The following is a 27,984-nucleotide window of genomic DNA, read 5'->3' as shown; positions in this document are numbered from 1 at the left end:
ATTGACGTAACGAGAGTTAGAGTTTTTGAAACTTTGAAATTAATCAATACAAGCAAAGAATTCTACGCTCCTTTTGTTGACTAGTTCTGTATTAACTTTGGAATCTGTTAGGCCATTCTAAAGTTGTTGATATTTTCTGAAGGCTTAATTTTATTAGCCTTGTGCTGGTCTTTAAGTCGCCCACGAGTAACAGCTGTTCTTGATAAATTCGTTACGAAAAACTTGTGTTGCTTAAGTCTTGACCATGATGATTCCATTATAGTGTCCAGCAGTTGTGCCATTTGTCCAAGAGCGTATATTTTCGTAATGTCCCTTCGTTCAAAACGACCCTCAAATAGAATGAAAACGTCAGGTGTTACCAACATGAACTAAATTTTCGATTTCTAGGAAGTGTTTTTATAGACTTCGTATATATTTTTTTCCAGTTGGTGTGTGCTCTCTGAGTTTTAGTTGTTAGTTTGCGACCTGTTGCGACCTAGAAAGGGACTTAGAAGTCCCATATATTAACCCGTTGTCACCCCTTGTAAAAGTCTGAGATTGGTCCAAGACTACTCTCGCCATCTAACCAACTGTTTCAAAAGAACAAACGTTTTTAATCGATGTAGTTCAAGGTTTTTTGGCGGGAGATTTTACTTTAGTGTTATGGAAGTAAAGTACATTGATTAGAACCATATTTTTCTTAAGTAAATACACACTATTTGTTAAATCGTAGTAACAACTCTCACAAAATCAATCAAACTGTCAGGTAGACTATTATAAAGTCAACATTATTTGTTCACTATGTTTAATATCGGTTTTTAAGTGTGAAAAGATATTTTTTTAAGTTTGAAAAGATCTGTCAAAAGCTATGATATTTCAATATTTTTGAGTTGTATCTGAAATATTGATACAGTGAAACTATAATAAATCAATATATTACACAATAAAAGCGTATAAACCACGATTGGCAACTTCAGAAGTCAGTAGAACTTCAAGACAGGCGCGTAACGAAGGTTTTGTTAATTCAAAATAGACATGAATTTTTCTCTGATTATCTTTGTCATGGTGTTCGGCCCAAATTTGGCTAAAAATGTAACTGAACCTTCAAGTACGGAGGTTTTTAAGAACATATCGAAAGAAGGTACCACTGAGCTCGCCATTATGACCGTTTTAAACGTTACTAGTCTTGAATTCACGTCGAAATTTCAAGAAAACTTCACTACCATTAGCACACCTTCTTATAATGGTAACCTGACTTTGGTGAACGATTCTTTGAAAATGAATTTGAAAATGTACTGGAACGTATTCACACACAAGATGGAAAGGAACAGGGCTATGACGAACAACTTTACAGTAGCCATATGGGTGTATGAACGTTGCAAACAAGCCATGGCCGAGATGGACAACGAAACCTACGTCGTTGGACTGGTCAGGGTACTAAATAATGCCTGGGAAAATGTGCGAAGCGAGCTATTGTCCGAATCCAAAAAAGTCTTTGCCGAATGTAGATGGACCAACCTAGTGGTCAATTTCTTCCAAAACGAAGCCATTACAATTTGGAAACTTGGTAAATTCAGCGACAATGAGGAGGAAGTTTCCGAATTCGAGAATTTCTTGGATAAAATTAAGACTTTTGGATTTAAATGCCGTTCAATCGAGTAATTAAATTTGTGAAATTGAGTTATATAATAAAGTTTAAATATTGCTTTCTAACTTAATTTTATTTCACTTAATTTTAATTTTTAAATAACCTAATGGGAAAATGTTTTGGTACCGAGAGTTGAGGACATTGAAACGCGCGCCTAAATGAAGTAGAGAAATATGACGGGAGACGAAATAGTGTTTTACGTATCTGAACCAATTTTTCTTATTGACACTCTAGTGTTCTTATTATTAATCTATGCAATGGGTTTTCCAAAACGAACCACCTGTTGCTTGCAAGTCGAAATCCTTGGTTTAATAGAGTAATGGCAGCCCTCTACCTTCGACTGTATTAAGCTCTTAGGGGAAATAACACGGGGTGCCATTAGTCTATAGTAAAGTTTAAACCAAAAACTGTCCTTAAACTGAAAAGCTTACCATAGAAAAATACCTATAAAAGAATAATCTTGACCTTGAAAAGCTGTTCAAATTCCCTTAGGGAGCCCCATTTCATAAGCAATAAAATATCTATCAAGTCTAATATACATAGACGTCTCGGTCTCACCAGATACTGACGTAGTTTAGTTTAAGAAGTCCTTGAGGTTTGATAATTTTGATGATAAGATAATATCCATAGGGTGACTTTTTGTTTGTCACTATAATCCCAAATTCCGATATACCGAAACTTACAACGAATTAAGTTGTTAAGTTAATTCAAGGTTTCTTTTTTATTTTAATTAGCATTAAGTGAAGAAAAACATGGGTGACACCGTTCTAATCATTGGAGGTGGCGGAAGAGAGCATGCATTGACTTGGAAACTATCTCAATCTCCTTTAATATCGCAAATTAAAGTTGCCCCTGGAAATGCTGGAACCAACTTAACTCCGAAATCCACTAATATAAGTACGTATTAAGTTATTAACTGCGCCATTTTGAGTTGGAACGTGATTTTAATTTGTTGTTCGAAGGTTTAAACATCAAAGATCATAAGGAGGTGGCGCGATATTGCAAAGAAAATCGTGTCAAACTCGTCCTAGTCGGACCCGAAGATCCATTAGCCAATGGTCTTGCTGACGATTTAAAAGCTGAGGGGATTAAATGTTTCGGTCCAGGGAAAGATGGAGCCCAAATCGAAGCCAGTAAAAAGTTTTCCAAAGATTTCATGGACAAACACGGAATACCGACAGCCAAATGGAAATCGTTTCAAGATGCGACCGAAGCCAAGAATTACATAGAAACGTTAGTATAGGGTAATGGCAGCCCTCTGCCTTCGACTGTATTAAGCTCTATGGGGAAATAACATGGGGTGCCATTAGTCTATAGCGTGCGTCTATTTATAGTTAAATTAACCGTATTAATTTAAAAATACACCTTTAAACAGCGCTGATTTTAAAGCTTTGGTTGTCAAAGCTAGTGGTTTAGCTGCTGGTAAAGGAGTTGTAGTTGCTGCCGATAAGAAAGAAGCTGTCGAAGCTGCTGAAATGATTTTGAAGGATAAGAAATTCGGAGAAGCTGGAGAAACGATCGTTGTCGAAGAATTATTAGAAGGAGAAGAGATATCGGTCTTAGCATTTACCGATGGGAAGACCGTATCATTGATGCCACCAGCCCAAGATCATAAACGAGCCTTGGATGGGGATAAAGGACCTAACACAGGAGGAATGGGAGCTTATTGTCCTTGTCCTTTGGTAATAATCCAGTTTTTAAAGCAAGACTCTGCCCTTTAGTCGCCCCCCTTGTGTAGTTGCAGACAACTTTTCTCACTTGATGGCAGCACTAGTTTTTATAATGACGCGTACACCACGGGAAATTAAGTTTTTAAAGCAAGACTCTGCCCTTTAGTCGCCCCTTGTACGTGTAGTTGACAACTTTCGCCCCTTGTACGTGTAGTTGACAACTTTTCTCACTTGATGGCAGCACTATTTTTTTTTTATAATGACGCGTACACCATGGGAAATTAACTTTTAATCATCTTTACTAATTAGTAATTACGTAATTTATTAGGTAACTGATAAAGATTACAAAGAAATAGAGCGAGATATAATGCAAAAGACAATAGATGGGATGATTAAGGACGGAATACACTATGTTGGTGTTTTATACGCTGGTTTAATGCTGACAAAAGATGGACCCAAAGTTTTGGAGTTTAATTGCCGATTTGGTGACCCAGAAACTGAAGTAATTAATTAACCTTAAAGTTAATTGACCTGTTACTAAATAACCATTATTTTAGTCCCTTCTTCCACTGCTCAAATCGGACTTATATGAAACCTTATTGGCGTGCGCTAATGGAACTTTACGTTCTCATATTCCTTCATGGAAAGAAGGAGTTAAAGCCGTCAACGTTGTTATGGTCAGCGGAGGTTATCCTGACGCGTACCCTAAAGGAAAGGTTATCACTGGTCTAGATTCGTGTGACTCTGAGTCTGAGTCTGAGGGAACTGTTGTCTTCCACGCTGGTACATCCAAACAAGGAGATTCTATTGTGACTTCCGGTGGCCGAGTTTTGGTTGTAGTTGGTCTCGAGAAGTCTTTGAAGTCGGCTTTAGAGAAAGCCATGGAAGGAGTAGAGAATATTAAGTTTGAAGGGGCATTTTTTAGACGAGATATTGCTCATAAAGCCTTGAGATATTTGGCCAGGTAAATTAATAAAGTGGATTAATTGGCCTTATTCCTGATCAGCGCCACCGAGGCGTAGCGGCGACTTTTGGAACTATAATAATACGGTAGCCAATCAGAGGTGGCGCTGGAGTCGATGGACTCTGATGGAGATCTGTTATTTTTTCTGTTTTGATTATTACCGCTTCAAACTTCAAAAAACATGTTTTAACTAATTATTATGAACCGAATAATCTCCAAATATACCAAAATCGAATGAAAACTTACTCCGAAAGTCTTATTTCATAATATTAGACAGAATAAGAAAGGTAAAATCAACTTTTAATACTTTTGAAACCATATCGCTTGTTAAGCCTTGGCTATTGAAGTTGAAGCGGTAATAATCAAAACAGAAAAAATAACAGACCTCCATCAGAGTCCATCGACTCCAGCGCCACCTCTGATTGGCTACCGTATTATTATAGTTCCAAAAGTCGCCGCTTCGCCTCCGTGGCGCTGATCAGGAATAAGGCCAATTTAAAAATTAATCTCGTCGAGGCTTAAAATCATTTTAACTTAGCGCTAGCTCAAATCTCTTAACCTACAAGAGCAGCGGAGTTGATATTGAAGCGGGGGAACTCTTGGTTAGCAAAATAAAGTCGCTAGCAGCCAGCACGAAACGAGTTGGTTTAGCCAGCGACTTAGGAGGTTTCGGTGGGGTATTTGACTTGAAAGCTTGTCGTTACGAAGATCCTTTACTAGTTTCCGGCACTGACGGTGTCGGAACCAAATTAAAAGTGGCTCAACATTGCAATAAACACGATACGGTGGGAATTGATTTAGTCGCAATGTGCGTCAATGATATTTTGACACAAGGAGCCGAACCGTTATTCTTTCTGGATTATTTCGGTTGCGGAAAACTACACGTTGACGTTTGTCGGGACGTTGTAGCTGGAGTTGCGGAAGGTTGCAGACAATCTGGTTCAGCTCTAATTGGTTAGCAATTGACATCTCGTTCGTCAACGATTTCAGCGCTAAAGTTATAATTTTAGGTGGAGAAACTGCTGAAATGCCGGGAATGTACCCTCCAGGAGAGTACGACTTGGCCGGCTTCGCTGTCGGGGCCGTAGAACGAAATAAAGTTCTTCCCAATATGAATAGCATTAAAATAGGGGATAATCTTATTGGTCTACCATCTTCGGGAGTTCACAGCAACGGTTTCAGTCTTCTACGTAAAATAGCTGCTGTTGAAGGACTTGATTTCAACTCCAAGGCACCTTTTGATCCATCTAAAACCTTAGGAGAAGTTTTACTAATTCCTACAAAAATCTACGTCAAGTCGATGCTATCCATTCTCCAAATGGGTTTAGTTAAAGCCGCCGCTCATATAACTGGAGGAGGAATCCTTGATAACATTCCGCGAGTTTTACCAAAAGGCTTTGGAGCCAAATTAGACGCGACAACGTGGAAATTGCCGCCAATATTTCAGTGGATTGCCGATTCTGGTAAGTCACTCGCTCAGACCATCATCAAGATGTCTGCCATCCCATGAAGGCTTACAAAGTTCTTAAAGGGAGGGTGAAAAAGAAAATCAAGTGATTTTTATCGATTCTTCTACTAATTATAAGACCAGTCTGCATAGTGAAACATTCGGGAAATACCAGCTCCGAATGATTTTAAAATTATTTCAAATTAGGTTCCGATTTTAATTAAGGATAATTTTAAATAAGGACCTCCGACCAATCGCGTAACGCCGTGGCTTTTTATTAACAAAATTCTCGTGGCATGTTCCGTGTCTCGCGCCACGATTGTCACGTCGCGCGCCAAATTTTATCAAATCTCGCGATAAATTTCATTCAACACGGAACATGCCACGAGAATTTTGTTAACAAAAAGGCAGGGCGTTACGCGATTGGTCGAAAGTCCTTGTTTAAAATTATCCTTAAAATCTGAACCTAATTTGAATTTTAAAATCATTCGGAATCTGTATTTCCTGAATGTTTCACTATGCAGACTGGTCTTATAATTAGAAGAAGAATCGATAAAAAATCACTTGATTTTCTACTTCACCCTCCCTTTAAAAGAGATTGTACCAAAAACTAAGCATAGGATACATAATCGTAAACGCCATTTTAGGTTAATTTATAACTGATTCAATCAACAGGAAACGTCTCATCAGAAGAAATGTTACGATCTTTTAACTGCGGGTTGGGAATGGTTCTTATCGTCCAAAAAAATGACACGCCACAAGTTATGAGAATGTTAGTCGAAAAGGGAGAGAATCCGTCCATAGTTGGTGAAATTGTTCAAGCATCTCCTGGTAATTTAAACCATAATTATTAAAGGGACTGCAAAGAAGGCAACGGCGGGTGGGTAAAAATTATTTGAAATACGTCACAGACATCACGTGATGCCAAGATACGAAGACTCCTCATGGAGTGGAACTAGTTAACATCTAGTCCTTGTTTTTCGCGAGATTGCAGCGCCAATTCCATGAAGTGGTGGTTTTCGAAATAAAACGAACTAAGCTTCTTTGAACCACGCCTCTCCTTGGTCACGTGCCTCTGACGTATTTCAAATAATTTTTACCCACCCGCCGATGCCTTCTTTACAGTCCCTTTAACCTTCGATTCCGTACATTATTCACGAATTATGTTAATTCCAAGGCGAGAATTTAGTCACCGTAACAAACTTCAAAGTCGCCGAGAAACCAGTCGCGAATAGACCACGTAAAAAGGTTGGCGTCTTATTATCTGGTTCCGGAACCAACATGCAAGCCCTGATTGATCATACTCAAGATCCGACAAAAAATAGCGCAGCTGAAATCGTTTTAGTCATTTCCAACATTCCAAGTGCGGCTGGATTAGCGCGAGCCGAGAAAGCCCGTATTCCTACTTTAGTCATAAGTCACAAGAAGTACAAGTCGAGGGTGGAGTTTGATATGGAGGTTCATAAAGCCTTGAAAGCGGCTGGAGTTGAGATTGTGTGTCTAGCCGGTTTCATGAGAATAGTTTCAACCGAATTTGTTCAGTTATGGCGCGGGGCGTTGCTTAATATTCACCCATCGCTCTTACCGTCATTCCGAGGAATTCACGCTCACCGACAAGCCTTAGAAGCTGGAGTTAAATTTACAGGATGTACCGTACATTTTGTCGAAGTATGTCAACTTCTTTAAAGGGAGGGTGAAGTAGAAAATCAAGTGATTTTTTATCGATTCTTCTACTAATTATAAGACCAGTCTGCATATAGTGAAACATTCAGGAAATACAGATTCCGAATGATTTTAAAATTATTTCAAATTAGGTTCAGATTTTAATTAAGGATAATTTTAAATAAGGACCTCCGACCAATCGCGTAACGCCCTGCCTTTTTATTAACAAAATTCTCGTGGCACGTTCCGCGTTGAATGAAATTTATCACGAGATTTGATAAAATTCACGCGCGACGTGATAATCGTGGCGCGAGACATCGAGCGTGCCACGAGAATTTTGTTAATAAAAAGGCAGGGCGTTACGCGATTGGTCGGAGGACCTTCTTTAAATTTATCCTTAATTAAAATCTGAACCTAATTTGAATTTTAAAATCATTCGGAGACTGTATTTCCTGAATGTTTCACTATATGCAGACTGGTCTTATAATTAGTAGAAGAATCGATAAAAAAATCACTTGATTTTCTACTTCACCCTCCCTTTAAGCGTAAGTATGGTCACCATTTATTTGTATACTCGTCTTTATTTCAGCCTGATGTCGATACCGGCGCCATAATTCTTCAAGAAGCGGCGCCTGTTTACCATAATGATACCGAAGATACTCTCTCTGAAAGGGTTAAATTATTGGAGCATAAAATTTACCCGGAGTCGTTAGAACTGTTAGCGAGTGGGAAGATACGTCTTAATGATAATGGGAAAGTAGAACATGTACAGTAAAATGAGAGTCGCCAATTACATACAAATTATAGTCCTAAAGATCCTTAAGTACAATTATGTTACACGCAAAAAAATATAAGAAAGCAAAACTATTGAATTTACAAGGTATTTTTTTTTATAATTGAATGGTAATTACTAATTAGTTTTGTTTATAAAGTTTTTACTATAATTTTTCATAATTTCTATACAGTTTTATTCTCTAAGACAGTTTTAGCCCAAGATGGCGGCGGTTATCCGTCGTCTGCTTACATCTTCGCAATTAAGTTATAGTATCGGTACTATCGAATAGGCGACAAAAAAAGCGCCGCCTATCCGTCGTCTGCTTACATCTTCGCAATTAAGTTATAGTATCGGTACTATCGAATAGGCGACAAAAAAAGCGCCGCCTATCCGTCGTCTGCTTACATCTTCGCAAGTTATAGTATCGGTACTATCGAATAGGCGACAAAAAAAGCGCCGCCTATCCGTCGTCTGCTTACATCTTCGCAAGTTATAGTATCGGTACTATCGAATAGGCGACAAAAAAGCGCCGCCATCTTGAGGAGCATTAAGGCACAATTTTCCATAACATATCTAACAGACTACTATTGCTATTGTCGTTTTGATGCGCGTTAGGTTTCGTTTCCTGATCGTTTTCTACCGTTTTAATTATCTTAATTGGTTCTTTTTCCAACGCTTTTTGAGCCTCCTTCGCTAATTGAAAATGGAGTTGCTGCTTATTCAATATCGGCACAATCATATTGAATTTATCAATCTTTTTATTTAATTTAATCGTCGTTTCGCGCAGTTTTTCAACCTCCGTCTGCCATTCCATCATTTCGAAGGCGTTCAAAGGCGCAACTTTGAAATTAGCTCGAATTTCTTCCAACTCTTTCCTTAAATTTTCCTTCTCCCATTTCAGGTCTTTCTCCAATAAAATCCATTCGGGAATAAATCCGTTGTTTATCATAATCTAGAGTTAATTACAAGAAATTAGTTAAAACTAATTTAAACTCAAAAATGATCAATTAGGTACTTCGTTCATTTTCTGAGTTGTGAAGTCAACATAAGGATTTTCCATTTTGTATTTGAGTGGTTTTCCCATTCCCGATAAATTTTCAAATTCTCCCTTTTTCATGGATTCCAGAATTAAATCTTCCACTAATCTCTCGATAGCTTGTCTATCGGGATGTTTGTAATCAATTTAACCGCTCCAAATTAGCCATATTCCTGATCAGCGCCACCTACCCATAGCGGCGACTTTCAGAACCACTGTAATCGGCAAGCCAACCAGATGTCGCTAAAATCTGGTGACGTCATTTTTGGTAAGACCCCGAGAGTGCCCGTCAATGACGTCACCAGATTTTAGCGACTTCTGATTGGCTTGCCGATTACAGTAGTTCTCAAAGTCGCCGCTATGGGTAGGTGGCGCTGATTAGGAATAAGGCTAATTGATACTCTGCGATAATTTTAATGTTTCAACCTGGTTTTACCAGTATATTCCCTGGCCATAGCCGCGTCTCGTTTAAAAATAGCAGTTTCACGACCTTTTTTAGGGTTTTCTTCCTTTTTAACCCGATAATCGTAGATATTATCGACTGCTTTTGAGACTTTGTATCGATTATGTTGCTTTTCGCGTTGACTCGGTGTTCCGAAGCCAACCCCTTCTAAGTTTAAATACCGGCGATGTTGAGGAACTGTATGCTGTAGATTTATTATTATATATTATAATTTAATTTAATTTAATTAATTAATTCTTGAGGACAGCGAAATTACTTTAATTCCGTAATCTTTCTCTAATATATGAGACATTTCGGAGATATCCCGCGAACCGTCAAATGATTCTTTAAGCGTCCTAAACGCGGATTCAATTTGAGAGAATTTTTCCGGATCGGCAGTTGGTAATTGGCTATCAGGGTGATATTTTTTGGCAAGGTTAATGAAGGCGTCTTTGACATCTTGTAGAGTTGATTCCTCATTGACTCCTAAGATTTTTCTGGATTCCTTTAGTAATTACGAATTCTGTGAACGTTATAAACTTATCGGATGGATAAAGAACGCGCGTGAGGAAATTTTTTACGCTATAGGATAGGCAACTCCCTATCTCCGACGGCAGCTTATAGAGTAATTTATTTCCTATATATGGCAACGTCACAACCCTCTATCTCATACCTTAGTGATATCCCCCTTCCGGAGCAAATAGTATAGGGAGCTAACAGTTCTGACTCTGAAACGTCACGCCCTTCTATCTCTTACTGGAGTTTCATCCCCACTGACGGTTGGAAACGGTATTCTACGCGTAAAAATGCCAACCAGAGAGGGGCTGCGTGACGTCAGACTATGTCTTCCCCCAAGCCAGTTGTTAGCTCCCTATTCTCTGATACTACGTTTCCCCAACTCAGGGGATACACAGTTCACTCTCTTGAACCCTTCTCTACCGAAATTACTCTGTATACTCTATTCCAGCTTCGGTTGTCAGCGCGCTCAAAGCTAGGTCGCTATGTAACGTAGCTTTGTGGGTGCTGACAAGGTACGAAAGAAATAGGCATGCTAATTTTCAGGATTTCTTTTGTCTCTTGTCAGCACGCGCAAAGCTACGTTACATAGAGACCTTACTATGCGCTTGCTGACAACTTAAGCTGGAACACAGTATGACTTGAAACCCGTTTGTAATGCTTAAGAATAAGATTCCGTCGAAAAATAGGGAGTTGCCTATCCTGTAGCGTGAAAACAAATTTCCTTACGCGTATAACGTATTATTTATCCATGCTTATGACAAGGCTTAGGTTGTTTACCTTCAATTTACGATCGGTATCGTTTTTATTAGTTATTATTGAACGAGACTGGAACATTCCAATTAGGGAAGTCAAGGAATTTTGTTTCCCACATATTTTAAAAGAAATCTGAGATGAAAATAATACTCTAGTCATGATGATTATTTGATAATCAAAATAATATCTCGAAGTATCTCAATCAGTCCGTCAGACTCCATGCCATGCCTAATAGACTAATGGCACCCCATGTTATTTCCCCATAAGAGCTTAATACAGTCGAAGGCAGAGGGCTGCCATTACCCTATCTGTGTAGTAGTAGTAGTAGTAGTAGTAGTATTAGTACCTTGAGTTCCGATTTTAGAATAAGTTTTTGTTGGAAATTTTTAATTTTAATTAATAAGTTAAGAAACGACACAAGATTTACATTAGCATAATTTTATTTATTTTAAACAATCTCAAAAACCAGAAGAAAGGCGTTTTGTGTTTTTTTTTTTTTTTTTTAATTCATTTGGGTATTTTTTTGTTTTTATTTGCAGATTATACATATTTTTATTTTTGTAAAATTGAAAATCACTTTATTTATTTATTTTAGAATTACTATTATTTACAAAAAGTCACAAAATTAGCTCTGTAACATCGCAACTTTTTTTTCAACCAACCAGCTTTCATCACCAATTATTTTTGTTAATTTTTTTTTTTTTGCATTTATGAAGCCCAAGCGGCTAAAGCTTTCATATCATCATCTTCTTCGACAACTTTAGCTTTTGCTGGACGAGCGGGTTCCGCTGAAGGAGGTGATGGTAGTTTATCAGTTGATGGTCCTTCTACATCTAGTAATTTTTCATCTAATTCCTCTTGTTCTAATTCTTCTAATTCTTTTAGTAGTTCATCTTCATCAACGTCATTTCCAAATCCAACTGGATTAGAGATGGCTTCCGATATTTCATTGGCTATTTCTTGTTGTTCCTGGACTTCATCCATGAGATCGTGAACTTTATCAATATCCATATCTTCATGGGCGTTTTTAAGAGCTTTCGCAGCGTATCCCATTATTTTCAAAACTTCCGTATTCGTGTTAGCGTTTTCAAGGGCTTCTCTTTGGAACTCTATCGTTGTCAAAGTTCCGTCAATTTGAGCTAACTGTTTTTCGTATCTCTTCTTTCTTTTTAAAGCTTGTAACGCCACTCGTTTATTTTTCTTTCCGTGGGCTCTGACAGTGACCATTTCTTGCTCCGTTTTCTTCTCAAGGTACTCTTGTTTCTTCATTAACATTTCTTCAACTTCGCGTAACCTTTGAATTGCTTCGGCTGGAGTTGGGGCCGCTTCTCCTTTTTTGCCGGAACCAAATATTTTCGCTAGGAAAGCCATCTTACTTTGAAGGTAATAATAAAAAAAAACAAAATTTGGGTGTTTTCTAATTCTTTAGTCAAAAGACTCAAAACAAAAGGCTTGGCTTCAGTATTTTTGACTACCAGACGTGACCAAGGGTTAAAAACAAACTTGTAAAAACTCTGCAAAGATTTATAAATATGGGATTAATTAATAGTGTGTCGTTTATTAACAGTTAATTCATTAAAATATAATTTAAAATACGTTTAGAACTAATAATTACCTCTCAAAATATCTCGTATTCCGCCGAGTAACTGAGTACTGACGTCATACGATATGAACTCCCGCTCAGGGATGCCACTTGCCAGATTGAAAACCTTCAACCCGCCAAAACCAAATTGGAAACAAGCCCAAAAACCGCCAATCTATACTTCGAAAAGAAGCCCAAAAACTGCCTAAGATCTTAACAATCCAGTCCAAAAACAAGCCAAAAATTTATCGTGAAAATTTGGAATTTGTTTTTCTTTTAGAAATTTCAATGCATATTACATAATGACACCTTTTAAAAACCCAAAACAAAATGAAACCACTTTTTTTAACCATAAATTTACGAATTTTTAGGCAACACAAATGGTTTGACAGTACCATTTGTCAGTTTTTTGGGCATTTTAATGATTTTCTCCCATTGGCGGTATTTTAAGCACAGAAAGCCAAAGAAAAACCCCGACAAGCCCAATTTCCAGCCAACAGCCAACCCGTTTATTTCCAGCCAATATTTTTTAGAAGAAGCCCAATTGGCGGCTTTCCAGCCCAATATGGCATCCCTGCGGGCCCCGATTACAAAAAAAAAAAAAAATATCGTGACCGGAAGTTGTCTGATATTGACGTAATAGTTTACTCACTTTACTGACTATCGAAAAGGGTAGATGGTAATGGACTGAACAACCTACTACCCCTAGAAAGTAGAAACTCAAAGAGTTCTTATTGAAAAAAATTATTTTTATTCATAAAACAAGTTCAGTTACTCCAGTATTCTTCTTCCTTTGGAAAATAGGCAGAAAACTATAACTTTATTAAGAGGGGGAAAAAGTCATTAAGTATTTTAACGCGCCCATATAAAATAAAGTTACTAATCCATTTTGCTTCAGACTTTGATTTGTCTGTGTAATATGACTCGCAGGTGAAGTGAAACCGGTCTCAAAGTCGATCCGCAGACTGTTGATTAAGCTAAAACATCGTTAATTAGTCAAATATAATCATTTTCTTAAAAATGGGTACGAGATCTGAAGACGAAATTGGCGAAAAATGGGACCGATGCTTAGCAGATTCCCTGGTTAAAATGGGCAAGTCTAGAATTTACGTTTTATTAGTAACGAAACCAAGGCTTAGGAGCAAATTTTGAATTTTGATCCTAATTAATTAAAATTAATTCCTTAGGATCGGGAGTTGGCGTTGGTTTAATATTTTCACTCGTATTATTCAAAAGTAAGGGTTTTCTCAATCTTAAAATGTTTAAAACTGTCTCCCAAATTGGATATAACTTAAAATTAGTAATGTTTTGTATAAATTGGTAATCAGGAAGGTCATGGCCTGTAACCTTTGGACTGGGAACAGGATTAGGAATGGGAATAGCAAACTGTCAACACGATTTCAATACGCCTTATTACAGCAGGGTGTATGCTTTAAAGGTATTATTGCACCCAAGTGTTTAATACATCAGTGTTTGAAACATTGATAACACTTATTTGGTTACTTTTTCTCCGCAGAAAAAGGAAGTTGCTAGTACCAAAACACAGACACAATAATCCCTATCCCCATCTGCTATTTAATTGTAAAATCTTAAGGCTTTAGTTCGTAAAAAAAAATTAAATAAATATCAATAAAAATTGTTATTTGTATAGATCATCATGAAACAAACAAACAAACAAACAAAATTCATTAAAAGTATAAATTTTATTTAAATATGGAAAATAGTTACAATTAAGAAAGCATATTGTGTCAAATACATTTTTAAAGGTTTTTGGACCTTTTGAGAAAATTTTTAAAGGTTTTTGGACCTTTTGGGAAAATTTTTAAAGGTTTTTGGACCTTTTGGGAAATTTTTTAAAGGTTTTTGGACCTTTTGGGAAATTTTTTAAAGGTTTTTGGACCTTTTGGGAAATTTTTTAAAGGTTTTTGGACCTTTTGGGAAATTTTTTAAAGGTTTTGGACCTTTTGGGAAATTTTTTAAAGGTTTTGGACCTTTTGGGAAATTTTTAAAGGGTTTTTGGACCTTTTGGGAAATTTTTAAAGGTTTTTGGACCTTTTGGGAAATTTTTAAAGGGTTTTGGACCTTTTGGGAAATTTTTAAAGGGTTTTGGACCTTTTGGGAAATTTTTAAAGGTTTTTGGACCTTTTGGGAAATTTTTAAAGGTTTTTGGACCTTTTGGGAAATTTTTAAAGGTTTTTGGACCTTTTGGGAAATTTTTAAAGGTTTTTGGACCTTTTGGGAAATTTTTAAAGGGTTTTGGACCTTTTGGGAAATTTTTAAAGGGTTTTGGACCTTTTGGGAAATTTTTAAAGGGTTTTGGACCTTTTGGGAAATTTTTAAAGGGTTTTGGACCTTTTGGGAAATTTTTAAAGGTTTTTGGACCTTTTGGGAAATTTTTAAAGGGTTTTGGACCTTTTGGGAAATTTTTAAAGGGTTTTGGACCTTTTGGGAAATTTTTAAAGGTTTTTGGACCTTTTGGGAAATTTTTAAAGGTTTTTGGACCTTTTGGGAAATTTTTAAAGGTTTTTGGACCTTTTGGGAAATTTTTAAAGGTTTTTGGACCTTTTGGGAAATTTTTAAAGGGTTTTGGACCTTTTGGGAAATTTTTAAAGGGTTTTGGACCTTTTGGGAAATTTTTAAAGGGTTTTGGACCTTTTGGGAAATTTTTAAAGGTTTTTGGACCGTTTGGGAAATTTTTAAAGGTTTTTGGACCTTTTGGGAAATTTTTAAAGGTTTTTGGACCTTTTGGGAAATTATTTTAAAGGGTTTTGGACCTTTTGGGAAATTATTTTAAAGGGTTTTGGACCTTTTGGGAAATTTTTAAAGGGTTTTGGACCTTTTGGGAAATTTTTAAAGGGTTTTGGACCTTTTGGGAAATTTTTAAAGGGTTTTGGACCTTTTGGGAAATTTTTAAAGGTTTTTGGACCGTTTGGGAAATTTTTAAAGGTTTTTGGACCTTTTGGGAAATTTTTAAAGGTTTTTGGACCTTTTGGGAAATTTTTAAAGGGTTTTGGACCTTTTGGGAAATTCTTATAGGGTTTTGGACCTTTTGGGAAATTTTTAAAGGGTTTTGGACCTTTTGGGAAATTTTTAAAGGTTTTTGGACCTTTTGGGAAATTTTTAAAGGTTTTTGGACCTTTTGGGAAATTTTTAAAGGGTTTTGGACCTTTTGGGAAATTTTTAAAGGGTTTTGGACCTTTTGGGAAATTTTTAAAGGTTTTTGGACCTTTTGGGAAATTTTTAAAGGTTTTTGGACCTTTTGGGAAATTTTTAAAGGTTTTTGGACCTTTTGGGAAATTTTTAAAGGTTTTTGGACCTTTTGGGAAATTTTTAAAGGGTTTTGGACCTTTTGGGAAATTTTTAAAGGGTTTTGGACCTTTTGGGAAATTTTTAAAGGGTTTTGGACCTTTTGGGAAATTTTTAAAGGTTTTTGGACCGTTTGGGAAATTTTTAAAGGTTTTTGGACCTTTTGGGAAATTTTTAAAGGTTTTTGGACCTTTTGGGAAATTATTTTAAAGGGTTTTGGACCTTTTGGGAAATTATTTTAAAGGGTTTTGGACCTTTTGGGAAATTTTTAAAGGGTTTTGGACCTTTTGGGAAATTTTTAAAGGGTTTTGGACCTTTTGGGAAATTTTTAAAGGGTTTTGGACCTTTTGGGAAATTTTTAAAGGTTTTTGGACCGTTTGGGAAATTTTTAAAGGTTTTTGGACCTTTTGGGAAATTTTTAAAGGTTTTTGGACCTTTTGGGAAATTTTTAAAGGGTTTTGGACCTTTTGGGAAATTCTTATAGGGTTTTGGACCTTTTGGGAAATTTTTAAAGGGTTTTGGACCTTTTGGGAAATTTTTAAAGGGTTTTGGACCTTTTGGGAAATTTTTAAAGGGTTTTGGACCTTTTGGGAAATTTTTAAAGGGTTTTGGACCTTTTGGGAAATTTTTAAAGGGTTTTGGACCTTTTGGGGAAATTTCAAACTGAAATTTAAGACAATTCCCCATTTTATATTGATGTGATGAAACAAAATGCAAATGTCAGGTGGTTTTAATGTAGAGGCATATTTTTCCTATAAACATAAATGTATAAATGTATAGGTAGATTAAATTACTCAACATTTCATTTATTCCACAAACATAGCTCAGGCAACATCTTGGCTGCTTGAATATATTATTTTAAAAATTTTAATATAGGCCTAAATCAAGTCTATTTTCACTGTTAACTATTCATTAAGATATGGATTTTCAAGGGACTAATAGGTAAGTAATTAATTAGAAAATAAATACACATGTAGAAAGATTAAAATGGTTAATTAGTTCAATAAGAGGAAGCAGTGAACAATTTGGCCAGTTTGTTTATGTTATGTAGTAAAAAAATGTCTTTACCACACCTGAAAGTGAAATTTACTGTACATTCATAAATATTGTGATTTATTTCCCCATATATAGCAATATAGGTCATAAATAACCCTCTATCTCTTACCTTGGTGATATCCCCCTTTCTGGGGGTAAAAAGTATTCTCTATTATAAAGTTGCCCCCAATGCTGTGGATACACAGTTCACTCCCCCTCAAAATTGAAATTACTCTATTGAAGAGTAACCCCAGGGTTTAAATTTAAGGGGAAGGGCCTCTCAATGGTAAGTTTCTACAAAATTACATAATTCATCTGGGAAAAATCATGTGTAAAATATTTATTTCATTTGAAACAACCGTTATTTCTTAAAACTAACATAAAAATCTGCAAAAAAATCTGTCGAGGAGTATAGCTTATTTTACAGAAAAATTATATAATTTCTTGCATGACTTTTTATGGCGTTTCTCTTTTAAAAGGGATACTAATCATACTATGGGGTATTTTATCTTTTTTAATTGAAAGAGCGTATAAAATAATGCAATATATCAATTGGAATTATTTTTCTATCTACAATATTAAAGAAGATACGATTGCAATTAAGTTGACCCGTAATGGATACTAGGAGTTAGGCTTTCCCGCGAAGCACTGCATGGGAGTATCCCTATTGGACGGATTCATCTCAGAGTTTCGCGGAGAAGCCTAACGCGTAGTGCCATCCATTACGGAAACTTAATTGCACTCGTATCTTCTTTAATATTGTAAATAGAAACATGGACCCAATTGCTAATATTCATTATTTTATAAGCTCTTTCGATTAAAATGGAAAAAGAAAAGATCTATTCCGAACTATCTCTTTAATTAGGCCTAGGCCTGTATATCGCAATCATTTTGATTTTGTTGTCTGGTTGTCTTTAAGGGGCAAAATAAGGCGTATTTTAATGAAGAAATTTAAAATTATTTATTTCAATTAATTTATTTCAATAAATTACGAAGAAACGTTTGAAATAGACTTATTAGTTCAGAGTTAACCTTTATTAAGAAATATGTCTATATTTTAACCTCTAAAACATTATCAACAGTTCGATAGCCGTCAAAGTTTTTCAATAACATATTGGCCTTCGATTTTAAACTATCACTCAGTCTTGGGAAAAAATGTATAACACGTCAATCGTCAATCACCAATCGGAAAAATTATCGTTTAAGTAAACAACTAAAGATGGGAATCGAAAAAAAAAAAATTTAAATGCGCCGACGCGAATGTTTCACGATTAGACACGACGCGATTATGAGACATCTTAATCAATCCCAGCTTGCAACACAAGATTGCGAATTTTTGGCGTAAGGTATTCGGAGAGCCCCGAGTGTCTGGTGCCGAATGCCTTAGAATTCTTAGTTGTGGGTCCACCAGTCCACATCTTTAGTGTTGTCTTGTTTCTATCTGCTCGCTGTAAGGCGAATATTCGGTTCTCGGGCACTGGATTAGTCTATCATAAGATATATTAGCCTAACCAGGAATAGATAAAACGAATCGGAATCATTGTGAACCATATCCTATCACATGCGGGGTTTGTGGGCCGGGCTTGAGTACTATACGTCACGCCTCATAATTCTGACGTCTTTCTAACTGTGATATCATTGGTTACCAAGTCAGGCGCTTGCCCAAGGTGCAGCAGGCAGCGAGATACGTTATTCGCTAGGTAAAATTCGCCATACATAATCATTCTCTCAGCACAAAATCCGCCTAAATAAGTTGAGGAGATTTTGGATACACAATGATTCCTAGTAGCTGTATACATTCCTTCACCAACACAGTAGCTACGCGTTTCGGACGCTTTGCAAACTCCGATTGAACCATCAGTGAGATTATCACAGCCGTTTCTAAAATTACAAGTTATAATTCCGAACATGAGAAAATTAGATATTTCACTTTTGCGGAAGATTTCGACGTAACCGAACGCGGTTTTTCATTCTGCTTAGTTTTTTTAAGGTTAATTACTTTAATTTAAAATGAGCGTCAATATAATAGACGATGCTTCGGCCAAAGATTTTAAGCATTTGAGGTGAGATGAAGAGTACCATATTGGTTTTTTATTCCCCACTAATCAAAATTGTTTGGCTTCTTGAAGAAAAGATGGAAATTTTACGCCAAACTCTTTTGAACTTTGAACTTGTCGAAGTGTATATCAAATCGCGGTTTTCAAAGTTGAGAATAGAAGTTACCAGAAAAGAAGCCCTGGGTCAAATGGCGTATAAAAATGAGAAATATTCTAGAAATTTTATGTCAGTTTACCGAGATTAACTTGGTAGTTATAGGGTGCCCATTTTAGCTCTAAATTAACCAATAACAGCAGTATAATTAATACGATAATTATTAAGATATTGATTTTGATATTTTTAATGTTTTATAAAGGTAGTGTAAAAGTTTCGTTTTAACTTTTACTATTCATATTTTAGACTTTTAAAATTTAAAGACGAAGTTCGTGCTGCATTTTTTGAGGGTATTTAAAGCAGTTATGTACAGAGCTTTTGCTATTGGCAGGGCCATCAAGAGAGTTTGCGGGCCCCCATCAAGACACCCTTACAGGTGGCCCGGGTGCCCAAAAATGTGCGGGCCCCAGGAAAACTGACCGTATTGCGCCCCTCTCTCGACGACCCTGGCTACGGGATCGTAGTAATAAGTTCAATTCTACTCTGTGACCCAATGTTGGATTATGCTATAACTGTAGGCCCTATGCCTAGTTATTTGCTTCTAACGTTCCAATAAGTAGGCATAGCTTACGCGTGTCAAATTATACCGTTATTGGTAGACCTAAATACAAAAGTAAATGTTGTCCTTCCTCCACTCACGTTGACATTATGGTTGACCCATATTTTCTTCGTAAACAAATTCGAACTCTGTCCAATAATCCCCAGTATAACGCTAATTCCCTACTACAGCGTCAGCGCTGATACGAAGGGTCGCAAAATGTTGGAGGATGATAAGTACCATCGTAACGACTCCGGATTAAGCTATCCAATCAACGGCGCTAATTACGAAAAGAAACCATTCGGAGTGGCCTTGTTTGGGTTGGGCCGTATTGGAATGATTCATTTCTTGAACTTAAAAAACACCTTGGACATCGAAATTCTCTACGTTGTCGAATACGACCAAGCTAGGTTGAATTACGTTTCCTTCAAGTACAACGTCAAAGCCAAGATGTTGACACCTGATAAATCTGACCAAGTGTATAATGATCCCAAGTACGTGATTCCGTAGTTTTTACCAAAGAGCAAAGATATTCTTTTAGTAGCACGATGAATAACTGAACATTTATGATTTCAGCGTTGATATAGTGGTAGTTTGCACTCCAACCCAAGCCCACGAAGAGATAGCCGTCAACGCTTTGAAAGCAGGTACGCACCTAATTTAGACTATCAGGATTCATACAAACGTTTGCGCTAATCCTGTCATAAGTTTATAAGATATGTTCCATAAGTATGAAGCTACCTATATACTTCGTAATGCTAGAGACTTACAGCTCGAGCTAGTTCGAGAACGACAAGCGAGAATTGAACTCCTACACTCGGTGGTTAATTTTGCAGGACTTCCATCTTCCTATTTAGTCTGTACTAAACCTTTGACAGCGCCTTACCAGGTGTCGCTTTACCTGAATCTATGACCTACGTCACTTCCTGACAAGCCCTCAGTAACCAGTGACAAACTTATCATGGAACATATCTTATCAACTTATGATCCTGGACGAACTTTCATGATAAATTCGTTCTTTTCGACTCTTGGTACACCATCATCTAGAATCAAATGAGTTGGAAGGCAATGCGAAAGAGAACAGCCCGTAGTGACGTGAACTGATAACGTTATCTCTGAATTGCCTCCCAGCTCAGTTGTCTGTGCGATCTATGGAATGTAAAACATCTTGAATTCGTCTATTTCGCAGGTAAAGCTGTTTTCTGTGAAAAACCGCTCTCTTATCGTTACGAAGGAATCAAAGACTGCTACCAACTAGCAAAAAACACGGGGAAAACACTTTTCTGCTCTTTTAATCGGTGCGTAAGCGTTGTTTGGTCGTAATTTTTAATGGAAAGTTCTTCTAAACTATAACGTCTTTAATTTTCACATTTTAGACGTTTTGATCCTACTTTTGGTGAAATTAAACAAAGGGTTGATAATGGGGAAATTGGCACTGTTCAAGTATTGAAGTCATGCGCCCGGGATTCTCCAAAACCTGCCTATGAATATTTGGCATCCTCAGGTACTTTTATATTTTGACCTTGACCCTCTTATCATCATACCACTATAATGTATATTATGGCTCTGCCCAGGGCTTAAAAAGTCTATCTATCCCTGGTCTGCCGAAAGGGCCTACCCTATTTTCATTGTTCATGCGAAACAAACAAAGAGCCTGCATCGCAATCTTCCTTTAAACCATAACTTTATATAGAATCAGGGCTAGATTTAATTTTAGAAGTAGGAATGGAGAACGGTTAGTATTTACTTAAGTCCGACTCATAGCCCAGTATAGAGCCCCTCCCTCCAACACGTAACGAAAAGCTTGAATTATCTTATTGGCTCACTTAAACTACGTTTTGATGACGTTGCTGACGGGGACGGCGAAAAATACGTAGTTCCTTTTTACCTCTGTCGCTATGACCCGCCTCTTCTTTCATACCCCCCCCCCCGTCCCGTGGAAGGGGGTCCAGGACTTTGACGCGCGCCCACCTTACTCTGTTCTCCATTCCTACTTCTAAAATTAAATCTATCCCTGGTAGAATTTTATTGGCTTATGATGCCGTGTAAGCGACGAAATCGCGATTTATTCCACTAACGATGGACTATGTCCGATTTCAGGAGGAATTTACCATGACTGCATCGTTCATGACATTGATCTGATATGTTATGTAATTGGTGAATATCCAACCAGCGTTTCTTCCGTGGGTCACAGTTTTGACCCTAAGATAGCTGAAATTGGCGATTTTGATACCGTGGCCATTAACATGAAGTTTCCATCTGGGGCTTTGGGGGTTATCGATGTTAGTAGGTCATCTAATTACGGTTACGACCAACGTTTAGAGGTATGCAGTGTTTTTGAAGGTTGTTGAAGGGGAAAGCTTAATTGGATTAATTTTATTATGGGGATTTTATCATAGGTTTTTGGTCATAAAGGCATGTTGACTTCCGGCGACATTAGACCAACTACTGTCGAATTACACAACGAAGTTGGTACCATCAGAAACCCAATTTGCTACTCTTTTACTAGTCGTTACACTGATTCCTATAATTTTGCCTTTGCGCAATTCTTAGAAGAGGTCAAAGGTAAGCCACGGACGTGTTCTTTATTCTTTATTAGTTTAAACATAACCTTAAAAATAGGCTTAATAAATCAACTCATTTAGAGTTAAATTAAGTATGATTAATTAAACTTTAGGTAAACGAAAACCAATTGTCACTGGTCAAGATGTTTTAGCCGTTAGTAAAATCGCATCCGCCTGCGAAAAAGCGGCCAAAGAAGGTCGTACCGTTGAGCTTTCCTGGAATTAAAAATAATTGACGAAAATAATGGCCGCTAGATGGCGCCACTAGTCCTATATGTTTCCATAATTTAGACGAAAATTAGATATTAAAGGTTTATTTTACTGAAATAAAATTATGAGCGATAAAAAATATGGTTTTTAGTTATTTTCTATAATAATAGGCCTTTTTCATTGGCAAAAAAGCCTATGTTTGCATTCGTGATAAAGTTTCATCACGATCTTGGGCGAGTAAAACCTCTCAAACAACGGGAAATAACGCTTTTTATAATGCAAGGGGGAAAATAGACAAACATTATCTTTATTTTTATGGTTTTTATGGGAGGAAAACACTCTTCATGACGAGTTTCCATTTTTAAATCGCGTTCGCGTGTAGAAGAACCTTTGTATCCTGCTGAATTACGTCATCTCCCGGCTTTTTTACGGATCTCCCGCCGTTCGAATCACGCAGTCTCTCATTGGTCGATATTTGTCACGTGATTCTTTAGTAGACGAAAAATTCCGCGTAACGTCTGCCTTTCCCCCCTTTTGGCGCGAGGTCACTGTCGAAAATGACATGAACCTGTGTAGTTTGTTTTTGGGTCGTGGTCGCGTAATGCAAATGAATGTATCAATTAATATATGGTAAGTTAATCCATTTTAATCCTAATTATATTTCGTAAATAGTGTAATACGTTTTAATCAACGATATTGTTACCAAATTTAGAGTCGTGTTGTTTTAATTTGTCTAAAGTTTTAACATCTTACGATGTAGCAATTAGCTTTTAACGGAAATGTTGTGTAAGACGTGACGTAGCTCAATTAGGCTTTATTTTCCAAGGAAGGGAATTGAATGTAATTGATCTGGTAACGCGTGACATTTATAATTTAAGCTCGATTAGTCCACGCTAGTGGCGAGCTAGCTGTTCTAATTTATATCACTGTTGGCTCGTATCTTTTGTTCATCTTGTCAGTAAGTTATGTTAATGCATTCATTAATGCATGAAGTTCCCCAAGTATTTCTGTTTATTTTAAGCAACAATTAGAAGAATTAGAAACAACTTTAAATGGTTTTGCAAACTTCCTAGCTTTGTGCGAAGGGGGGGGGAAGTTAAAAATGGGTGTCACGGCTTGTTGGAAATCCTCAGTGTCGAGTTACATTTCCCACCAAAAACATTTCGCAGTCATTTCTCTTTTCCCTTATTTCCAGCCCCCCTCCCTCCCTCCCTTGCTTGGTCCAACAAGCTTAATTTTTATATTAACCCTAACCCTCCTACACCCCCGACCCGCTCTTTACTCTCATTTTTATTTCCCACCAAAAATGAATCCCCATACTACAACAGAGCGCGCGCACGCCTTAAAAATGTTTTCTCCCGCCTTTTTCCGCGAGCGCTATGGATTCGTCCTTTACCCCGGTTACCATAGCAACCGAGCACGCGGTTGATTGTCGGAGTTTGTGTACGCTACGTGTCGCGCGCTTTTTTTCCCCGCTCGAATAGATGACAACCGACTAGCGCGCGCTGCTGAAACAAAGCTCGTGCTTGCTGCTCGTGAAAGTTGCTTCTAGATTGTTTTTACGGTGTTTAGACCTAAAAAAAAAACAAGGCGCGTATTTCCTTCAACCCCGTTTTGGTAAGGGTGACCCTGTGTTGAATGACAGCAGTTTTATTGCCATTTTAAGCCTAAATTTAGCTAAAAACGACAGTTTGTTTATGGTAAGCTTGAAAAGAAGGAACAAACTTGGTAAATCACTTATTGTTCGATTGTTTTTGTGTGTTTCTTTAGGTACAAACCGAATAAAAATCAAACATCAGCGTCTTTTTCATATCAACATTCTTCTACAATTCCATCAAGTAAAATGCTCTTCCGGTCTTGAAGTTTAGAGGTAAGACTTTCTTTTTATGGTTTCTTTCGGTTTTTCCCAAAATCCATGGACTATTTTTATTTTTTGATGGGTTTAAATTGAAAGACAAGGATTTTTCTTGTCATATTATTCTATGAAAAAATACGGTTTTGTTGAAAGTGACAGAATTTATATGGAAAAATGGCGGTATTTTTTTTAGTAATTTTAAATATGTCCTACTTAAATTCCTAGAAAATAATTGACATCGATAGTTTCGATATGTTGACGTCAATTGCGATTGGGTTTAAAAGCTTGATTGCGTTGACACACAATTATAATTTATAATTAACATCGCTGAAGTTGAACTACTGAACTCGCGCTTGTCTAATTTTGGAATATTGTTCGTATTGTAGATTTACGTGAAATTTAGTGGGTGGTTTGGTTAGGTTCGTTTTTGTAAACAATTTAAATAGGTATCAGACTTTGAATCTTCCATAACCGTAATTTATAATTTAAGGGCATGACCCCTTTAAGTCTAAATTCTCTTTTATAATATCATAGGTAACATAATATTCAATAAGTAAGCCTAAAATCAATTAGAGAATATTTTTCGGACCACGTTACATAAGTACGAAAGCTTGAAAATTGTATTTATTAGCAGACGACGTACTGTAATAGCCTTAAGTAGTATCAGGGATAGATTTAATTTTAGAAGTAGGAATGGAGAACGGCTAGTATTTACTTCAGTCCGACTCATTGCCCAGTATAGAGCCCCCCTCCGTCCAACACGTAACGAAAAGTTTAAATTACCTTATTGGCTCACTTGAACTACGTTTTATGACGTTGCTGGCGGGGACGGCGAAAAATACGTAATTCCTTTTTACCTCTGTCGCTATGACCCTCCTCTTCTTTCATACCCCCCCCTCCCGTCCCGTGGAAGGGGTCCGGGACTTTGAGGCGCGCCCAGATTACTCTGTTCGCCATTCCTACTTCTAAAATTAAATCTATCCCTGGTAGTATATGAAAGTCCTAAATTCTATGGGAAAATAATGAAGACATTCAAAGGTTCCTACTAACCTGGAAAACCTTGGAAGAGATTGTTGACTTAAATAACAGGGAAATAAATTGTTGTCCAGAGGAATTTCAGGGATGTTTAAATTTCTTAGTGAAATACAGCATAAGTTTCCAACGCTTTTAAACGTTTTTGCCGGATTTTTTTTTTTTAAATAAGTCATCTTGAACTTTGAAATATCGTTGTAAAGGGTTCAGCAAGAAAACCAAATATGATGCTTATCGGTCTTCCCCAAATTTTAACGAAACTTAGGCATATACATACTTATATTTCATACGTTACTTTTAATAACAAAAGTATGATATAACTAGAGATATAAACTATGTCAAAAAGTTTGTTTTGAAATAAACATTATCTTGGGAAATTTAATCTTAAATTTCCCTTCCCGTTGTTGAGTATGCTCAAATAATATAACCAAATAAGGTCTTATATAGCAGCTTATACCGTAAAAATTATGATTGACCATTGTTTCGTAAAGCTGAGATTTCGTAAAGACAGCTCTGGTGGTTTTTTTCGTTTCTGTTAAAAGTGGGACTGGACGAGACGAATTTGAAATTTCTTTTTTTTTTCTTTTTACATTTTAAAATGCATTTAAATGCCTTCGGGGTTGTAGTTAACTGTAAATACCTCTTTTTATCAAGCGGGTAGATAAATACATACGGTTTGAAATTCGTAAACAATAGCCGTAGGGCAGATCCTAACGGAGCTACTTGGAAATCAAAATTTTATTTTTTATTCAAACCAATATAGTTTTTTTTTGTTTTTTTTATAGCTTTAAAATTATTTTCGAAATTCGTGAAATATAAAGGGTACGTAGAATGTAACAAAGCTTTTAATATATCTATATATATATATTTTTTTAATTTTATAAATTTATTTCGGCCTTTGAATTTAAACATCAATTGCAGATATTTAAAATTCTTGTTAGAATAATTTTATTTTTCTGTAATAGCTTTATACAAATCATTATTACAGTTTTTATTTTATTATTTTATATTTTTGAAATAATGTTTTCAACGCCAACTTTGGTTGGATCGAATAAATTTTGTTGTAGTTCGAAGTTACGACTGGCATTTAGAATGAAGTTTTTTATGTACAGGGTGTTTCTGATAAGTCTGCCATAAATTAAGGGGGATGTTCTTTGGGTTAGTGCGAGTGAAAAGAGTCAAAGAAAATTGGGTCTAAAACATTAAGTTTCGGAGAAAACAATTTCTACTCACCCTATTGACCCTCTGTCTATTTCATTGCCACCTAATTTTAAATTCTCCCAGTTTTCGGACATCCAATATTTAACTCTCCCAATTATTGAACACCCAATCGTCCTCACACAAATGTCTTTCACCCAGTACTCAAGCCCGGCCCACAAAACCCGCATAGAAATTAACATTAAAGATACGGGGCCCGAATCATTCCTATAAGCTCTATGTATTCCTGCCCTAACTAAATGACTTTAACATTCGTGAACCACGCACTCTAATCCCTAAAATAAAATTAGAAAATATATATTATTGTCAGTGACGTCAGGTTATTAACAATTTTTATATATGATTGCGTCATAGAATAAAAAAATCCCTCTTAATGGTGGCTTATATAAAAAAGAGTGGGTTTTGATATGAAAGGCAAAAACGCGGTAGCTTTTAGTTCCTACTAGTCTAGGAGGAACTCAAATCTTTTTATTCAACAGCAAAAGGATGTTTTTTTTTTTCGGTTAAATTCCACTTCTTTTTCGCGCTCTCTCTCGCTCTTCAGATATAGAAATGAATTCGAATAGTTGAACTCTTTTTCATTTGGGTCTCTTTGGAAATTGAAAAGGGCTCCAGTAAAAAACTACAAAAGAGAACAGCTACTTTTTATGAAAAACGAAAATTGAGTTTTCTTTTTTTTATATTTCAAAAAAAATGTTTAAAGAAAGAATAACTTTCTCTGAAGTTTGCTTGGCAGTTAAAATTGAGCCATTAGAGCCAGGATGCTTGTCTTGGTTTAAGGAATTGCCATTGGTTAGGGAAATCATGGAAAGGTTAGGGATATCATGGAAAAGTCAGGGAATTTATTAAAATTGGCCAAAATGGTTTGGAGAAAATGGGGGAAAAAATCCTTAGAAAATACTTGAGGAAGTTTGAGGAATTTTAATCTGAAAATTAAGAGCCGACCTTGATTATTTACTGGCAATAAAAGTTGGCAGTACATTCATTCATTTGGGACTAATTTTGGGCTATCTTTTTTGGGTTTTATAATATTACAAATCAATATAACCAAAACACATCTCCGGGGTTAAACCTTTATGTATATACTGACCCCACCCTATGACGTCACAGTCATTAAATAGACCTAGTTTTATATATGTAATAAGTTGAATGTCAGGCAACCATCCCCCTTTTCCATAAAAATTGGTATTAGAAAATATATATATAAATATGGTTGCTTATATAAACTTTGGAATAACATCCTTTTCACAACATTACATTACTGCGCATCAGATGGGAAACTCCGAAAGAGCGTGGGTTCATTCGTGTTTACCGTTATTTATTCGTCTACATAAAATATAGGTGTAGTAGGTATGTTCTATTTTATAGTATATCGGATGCTAAGCCAGTTGGACACAGGTGTTTTTGATTGGCACCACCTGTACAGTTTCTTTTTTCAGGGGGGGGGGAATAAATAAATATCGGCATCTTCTTCTGCTACGTCACACTCGCAAATATTGCTTCCATCTAATAGACCCTTTTCGACGATGTTAAAAAGG

General features: G+C 36.4%; 6 protein-coding genes across 10 annotated transcripts in view; 4 read left to right on the top strand and 2 right to left on the bottom strand.

Annotated features, from left to right (window-relative positions):
• Positions 1–1,962: 1,962 nt before the first annotated feature.
• On the top strand, positions 1,963–8,324 carry Gart (trifunctional purine biosynthetic protein adenosine-3 Gart). Of its 2 annotated transcripts, none has more exons than XM_089858994.1 (11): positions 1,963–2,222; positions 2,362–2,524; positions 2,590–2,860; positions 3,003–3,309; positions 3,626–3,799; positions 3,855–4,261; positions 4,800–5,215; positions 5,272–5,724; positions 6,384–6,539; positions 6,886–7,376; positions 7,960–8,324. In XM_089858994.1, exons 2-11 carry the CDS (start codon positions 2,380–2,382, stop codon positions 8,143–8,145), a joined length of 3,006 nt encoding a protein of 1,001 aa, XP_089715120.1. In that variant the 5' UTR covers positions 1,963–2,222; positions 2,362–2,379; the 3' UTR covers positions 8,146–8,324. The 2 variants fall into 2 exon arrangements, with proteins under 2 accessions (XP_089715120.1, XP_089715124.1); XM_089858998.1 differs by having other exon boundaries at positions 1,963–2,258.
• On the bottom strand, positions 8,289–11,181 carry LOC149710081 (dnaJ homolog subfamily C member 28). The gene is made up of 5 exons (XM_089859233.1): positions 10,920–11,181; positions 9,901–10,128; positions 9,608–9,828; positions 9,161–9,305; positions 8,289–9,097 (listed from the first exon to the last, which is right to left on the bottom strand). The coding sequence occupies exons 1-5, from the start codon at positions 11,052–11,054 to the stop codon at positions 8,693–8,695; spliced, it is 1,134 nt and encodes a 377-aa protein (XP_089715359.1). The 5' UTR covers positions 11,055–11,181; the 3' UTR covers positions 8,289–8,692.
• A 136-nt stretch (positions 11,182–11,317) lies between these two features.
• shrb (charged multivesicular body protein shrub) lies at positions 11,318–12,552 on the bottom strand. Its single transcript, XM_089859278.1, has 2 exons — positions 12,511–12,552; positions 11,318–12,409 (listed from the first exon to the last, which is right to left on the bottom strand). Exon 2 carries the CDS (start codon positions 12,264–12,266, stop codon positions 11,604–11,606), a length of 663 nt encoding a protein of 220 aa, XP_089715404.1. The 5' UTR covers positions 12,267–12,409; positions 12,511–12,552; the 3' UTR covers positions 11,318–11,603.
• An 828-nt stretch (positions 12,553–13,380) lies between these two features.
• On the top strand, positions 13,381–14,198 carry LOC149710079 (MICOS complex subunit Mic10-like). Its single transcript, XM_089855998.1, has 4 exons — positions 13,381–13,570; positions 13,665–13,712; positions 13,806–13,915; positions 13,994–14,198. The coding sequence occupies exons 1-4, from the start codon at positions 13,498–13,500 to the stop codon at positions 14,030–14,032; spliced, it is 270 nt and encodes an 89-aa protein (XP_089712124.1). The 5' UTR covers positions 13,381–13,497; the 3' UTR covers positions 14,033–14,198.
• Positions 14,199–17,495: 3,297 nt separating this feature from the next.
• LOC149710078 (uncharacterized) lies at positions 17,496–22,473 on the top strand. 2 transcript variants are annotated; one of them, XM_089858964.1, is made up of 8 exons: positions 17,496–18,881; positions 19,759–20,061; positions 20,144–20,214; positions 20,757–20,865; positions 20,944–21,071; positions 21,668–21,891; positions 21,967–22,132; positions 22,245–22,473. In XM_089858964.1, the coding sequence occupies exons 1-8, from the start codon at positions 18,829–18,831 to the stop codon at positions 22,355–22,357; spliced, it is 1,167 nt and encodes a 388-aa protein (XP_089715090.1). In that variant the 5' UTR covers positions 17,496–18,828; the 3' UTR covers positions 22,358–22,473. The 2 variants fall into 2 exon arrangements, with proteins under 2 accessions (XP_089715090.1, XP_089715097.1); XM_089858971.1 differs by lacking the exon at positions 17,496–18,881 and adding an exon at positions 18,932–19,231.
• Positions 22,474–22,841: 368 nt separating this feature from the next.
• RapGAP1 (Rap GTPase activating protein 1) overlaps positions 22,842–27,984 on the top strand; it is a 119,259-nt gene continuing 114,116 nt past the window's right edge. For 2 of the 3 annotated variants that reach the window (XM_089858745.1, XM_089858723.1), the window contains exons 1-2: positions 23,810–24,041; positions 24,112–24,211. The gene's annotated coding sequence lies outside the window, so the exon portion shown is untranslated. Of the gene's footprint in view, positions 22,972–23,809; positions 24,042–24,111; positions 24,212–27,984 lie in introns of those variants that run through there. The other variant, XM_089858730.1, reaches the window with a different exon arrangement.

This window comes from Phalangium opilio, unplaced genomic scaffold (genome assembly GCF_054372755.1).
Source record: "Phalangium opilio isolate 3A_F unplaced genomic scaffold, DU_Popi_V2 ptg000011l_1, whole genome shotgun sequence".
In the NCBI taxonomy this organism is placed as follows: domain Eukaryota; kingdom Metazoa; phylum Arthropoda; class Arachnida; order Opiliones; family Phalangiidae; genus Phalangium; species Phalangium opilio.
Note: the sequence above shows the minus strand (reverse complement) of the source record. Positions and strands in the feature narration are given on the sequence as shown.

Coding starts and splice junctions, on each gene's coding strand:
- LOC149710079 (XM_089855998.1), top strand. CDS start 13,498: ATGGGTACGAGATCTGAAGACGAAATTGGCGAAAAATGGGACCGATGC. Junction 13,571..13,664: donor AGATTCCCTGGTTAAAATGG/GCAAGTCTAGAA, acceptor TTAATTCCTTAG/GATCGGGAGTTGGCGTTGGT. Junction 13,713..13,805: donor TTCACTCGTATTATTCAAAA/GTAAGGGTTTTC, acceptor ATTGGTAATCAG/GAAGGTCATGGCCTGTAACC.
- LOC149710078 (XM_089858964.1), top strand. CDS start 18,829: ATGAGCGTCAATATAATAGACGATGCTTCGGCCAAAGATTTTAAGCAT. Junction 18,882..19,758: donor AAAGATTTTAAGCATTTGAG/GTGAGATGAAGA, acceptor TCCCTACTACAG/CGTCAGCGCTGATACGAAGG. Junction 22,133..22,244: donor ATTCTTAGAAGAGGTCAAAG/GTAAGCCACGGA, acceptor ATTAAACTTTAG/GTAAACGAAAACCAATTGTC.
- LOC149710081 (XM_089859233.1), bottom strand. CDS start 11,054: ATGACTAGAGTATTATTTTCATCTCAGATTTCTTTTAAAATATGTGGG. Junction 9,829..9,900: donor AGAAAGATTACGGAATTAAA/GTAATTTCGCTG, acceptor ATAAATCTACAG/CATACAGTTCCTCAACATCG. Junction 9,306..9,607: donor GAATATACTGGTAAAACCAG/GTTGAAACATTA, acceptor ACATCCCGATAG/ACAAGCTATCGAGAGATTAG.
- Gart (XM_089858994.1), top strand. CDS start 2,380: ATGGGTGACACCGTTCTAATCATTGGAGGTGGCGGAAGAGAGCATGCA. Junction 3,800..3,854: donor TTGGTGACCCAGAAACTGAA/GTAATTAATTAA, acceptor CCATTATTTTAG/TCCCTTCTTCCACTGCTCAA. Junction 4,262..4,799: donor GCCTTGAGATATTTGGCCAG/GTAAATTAATAA, acceptor ATTTTAACTTAG/CGCTAGCTCAAATCTCTTAA.
- shrb (XM_089859278.1), bottom strand. CDS start 12,266: ATGGCTTTCCTAGCGAAAATATTTGGTTCCGGCAAAAAAGGAGAAGCG.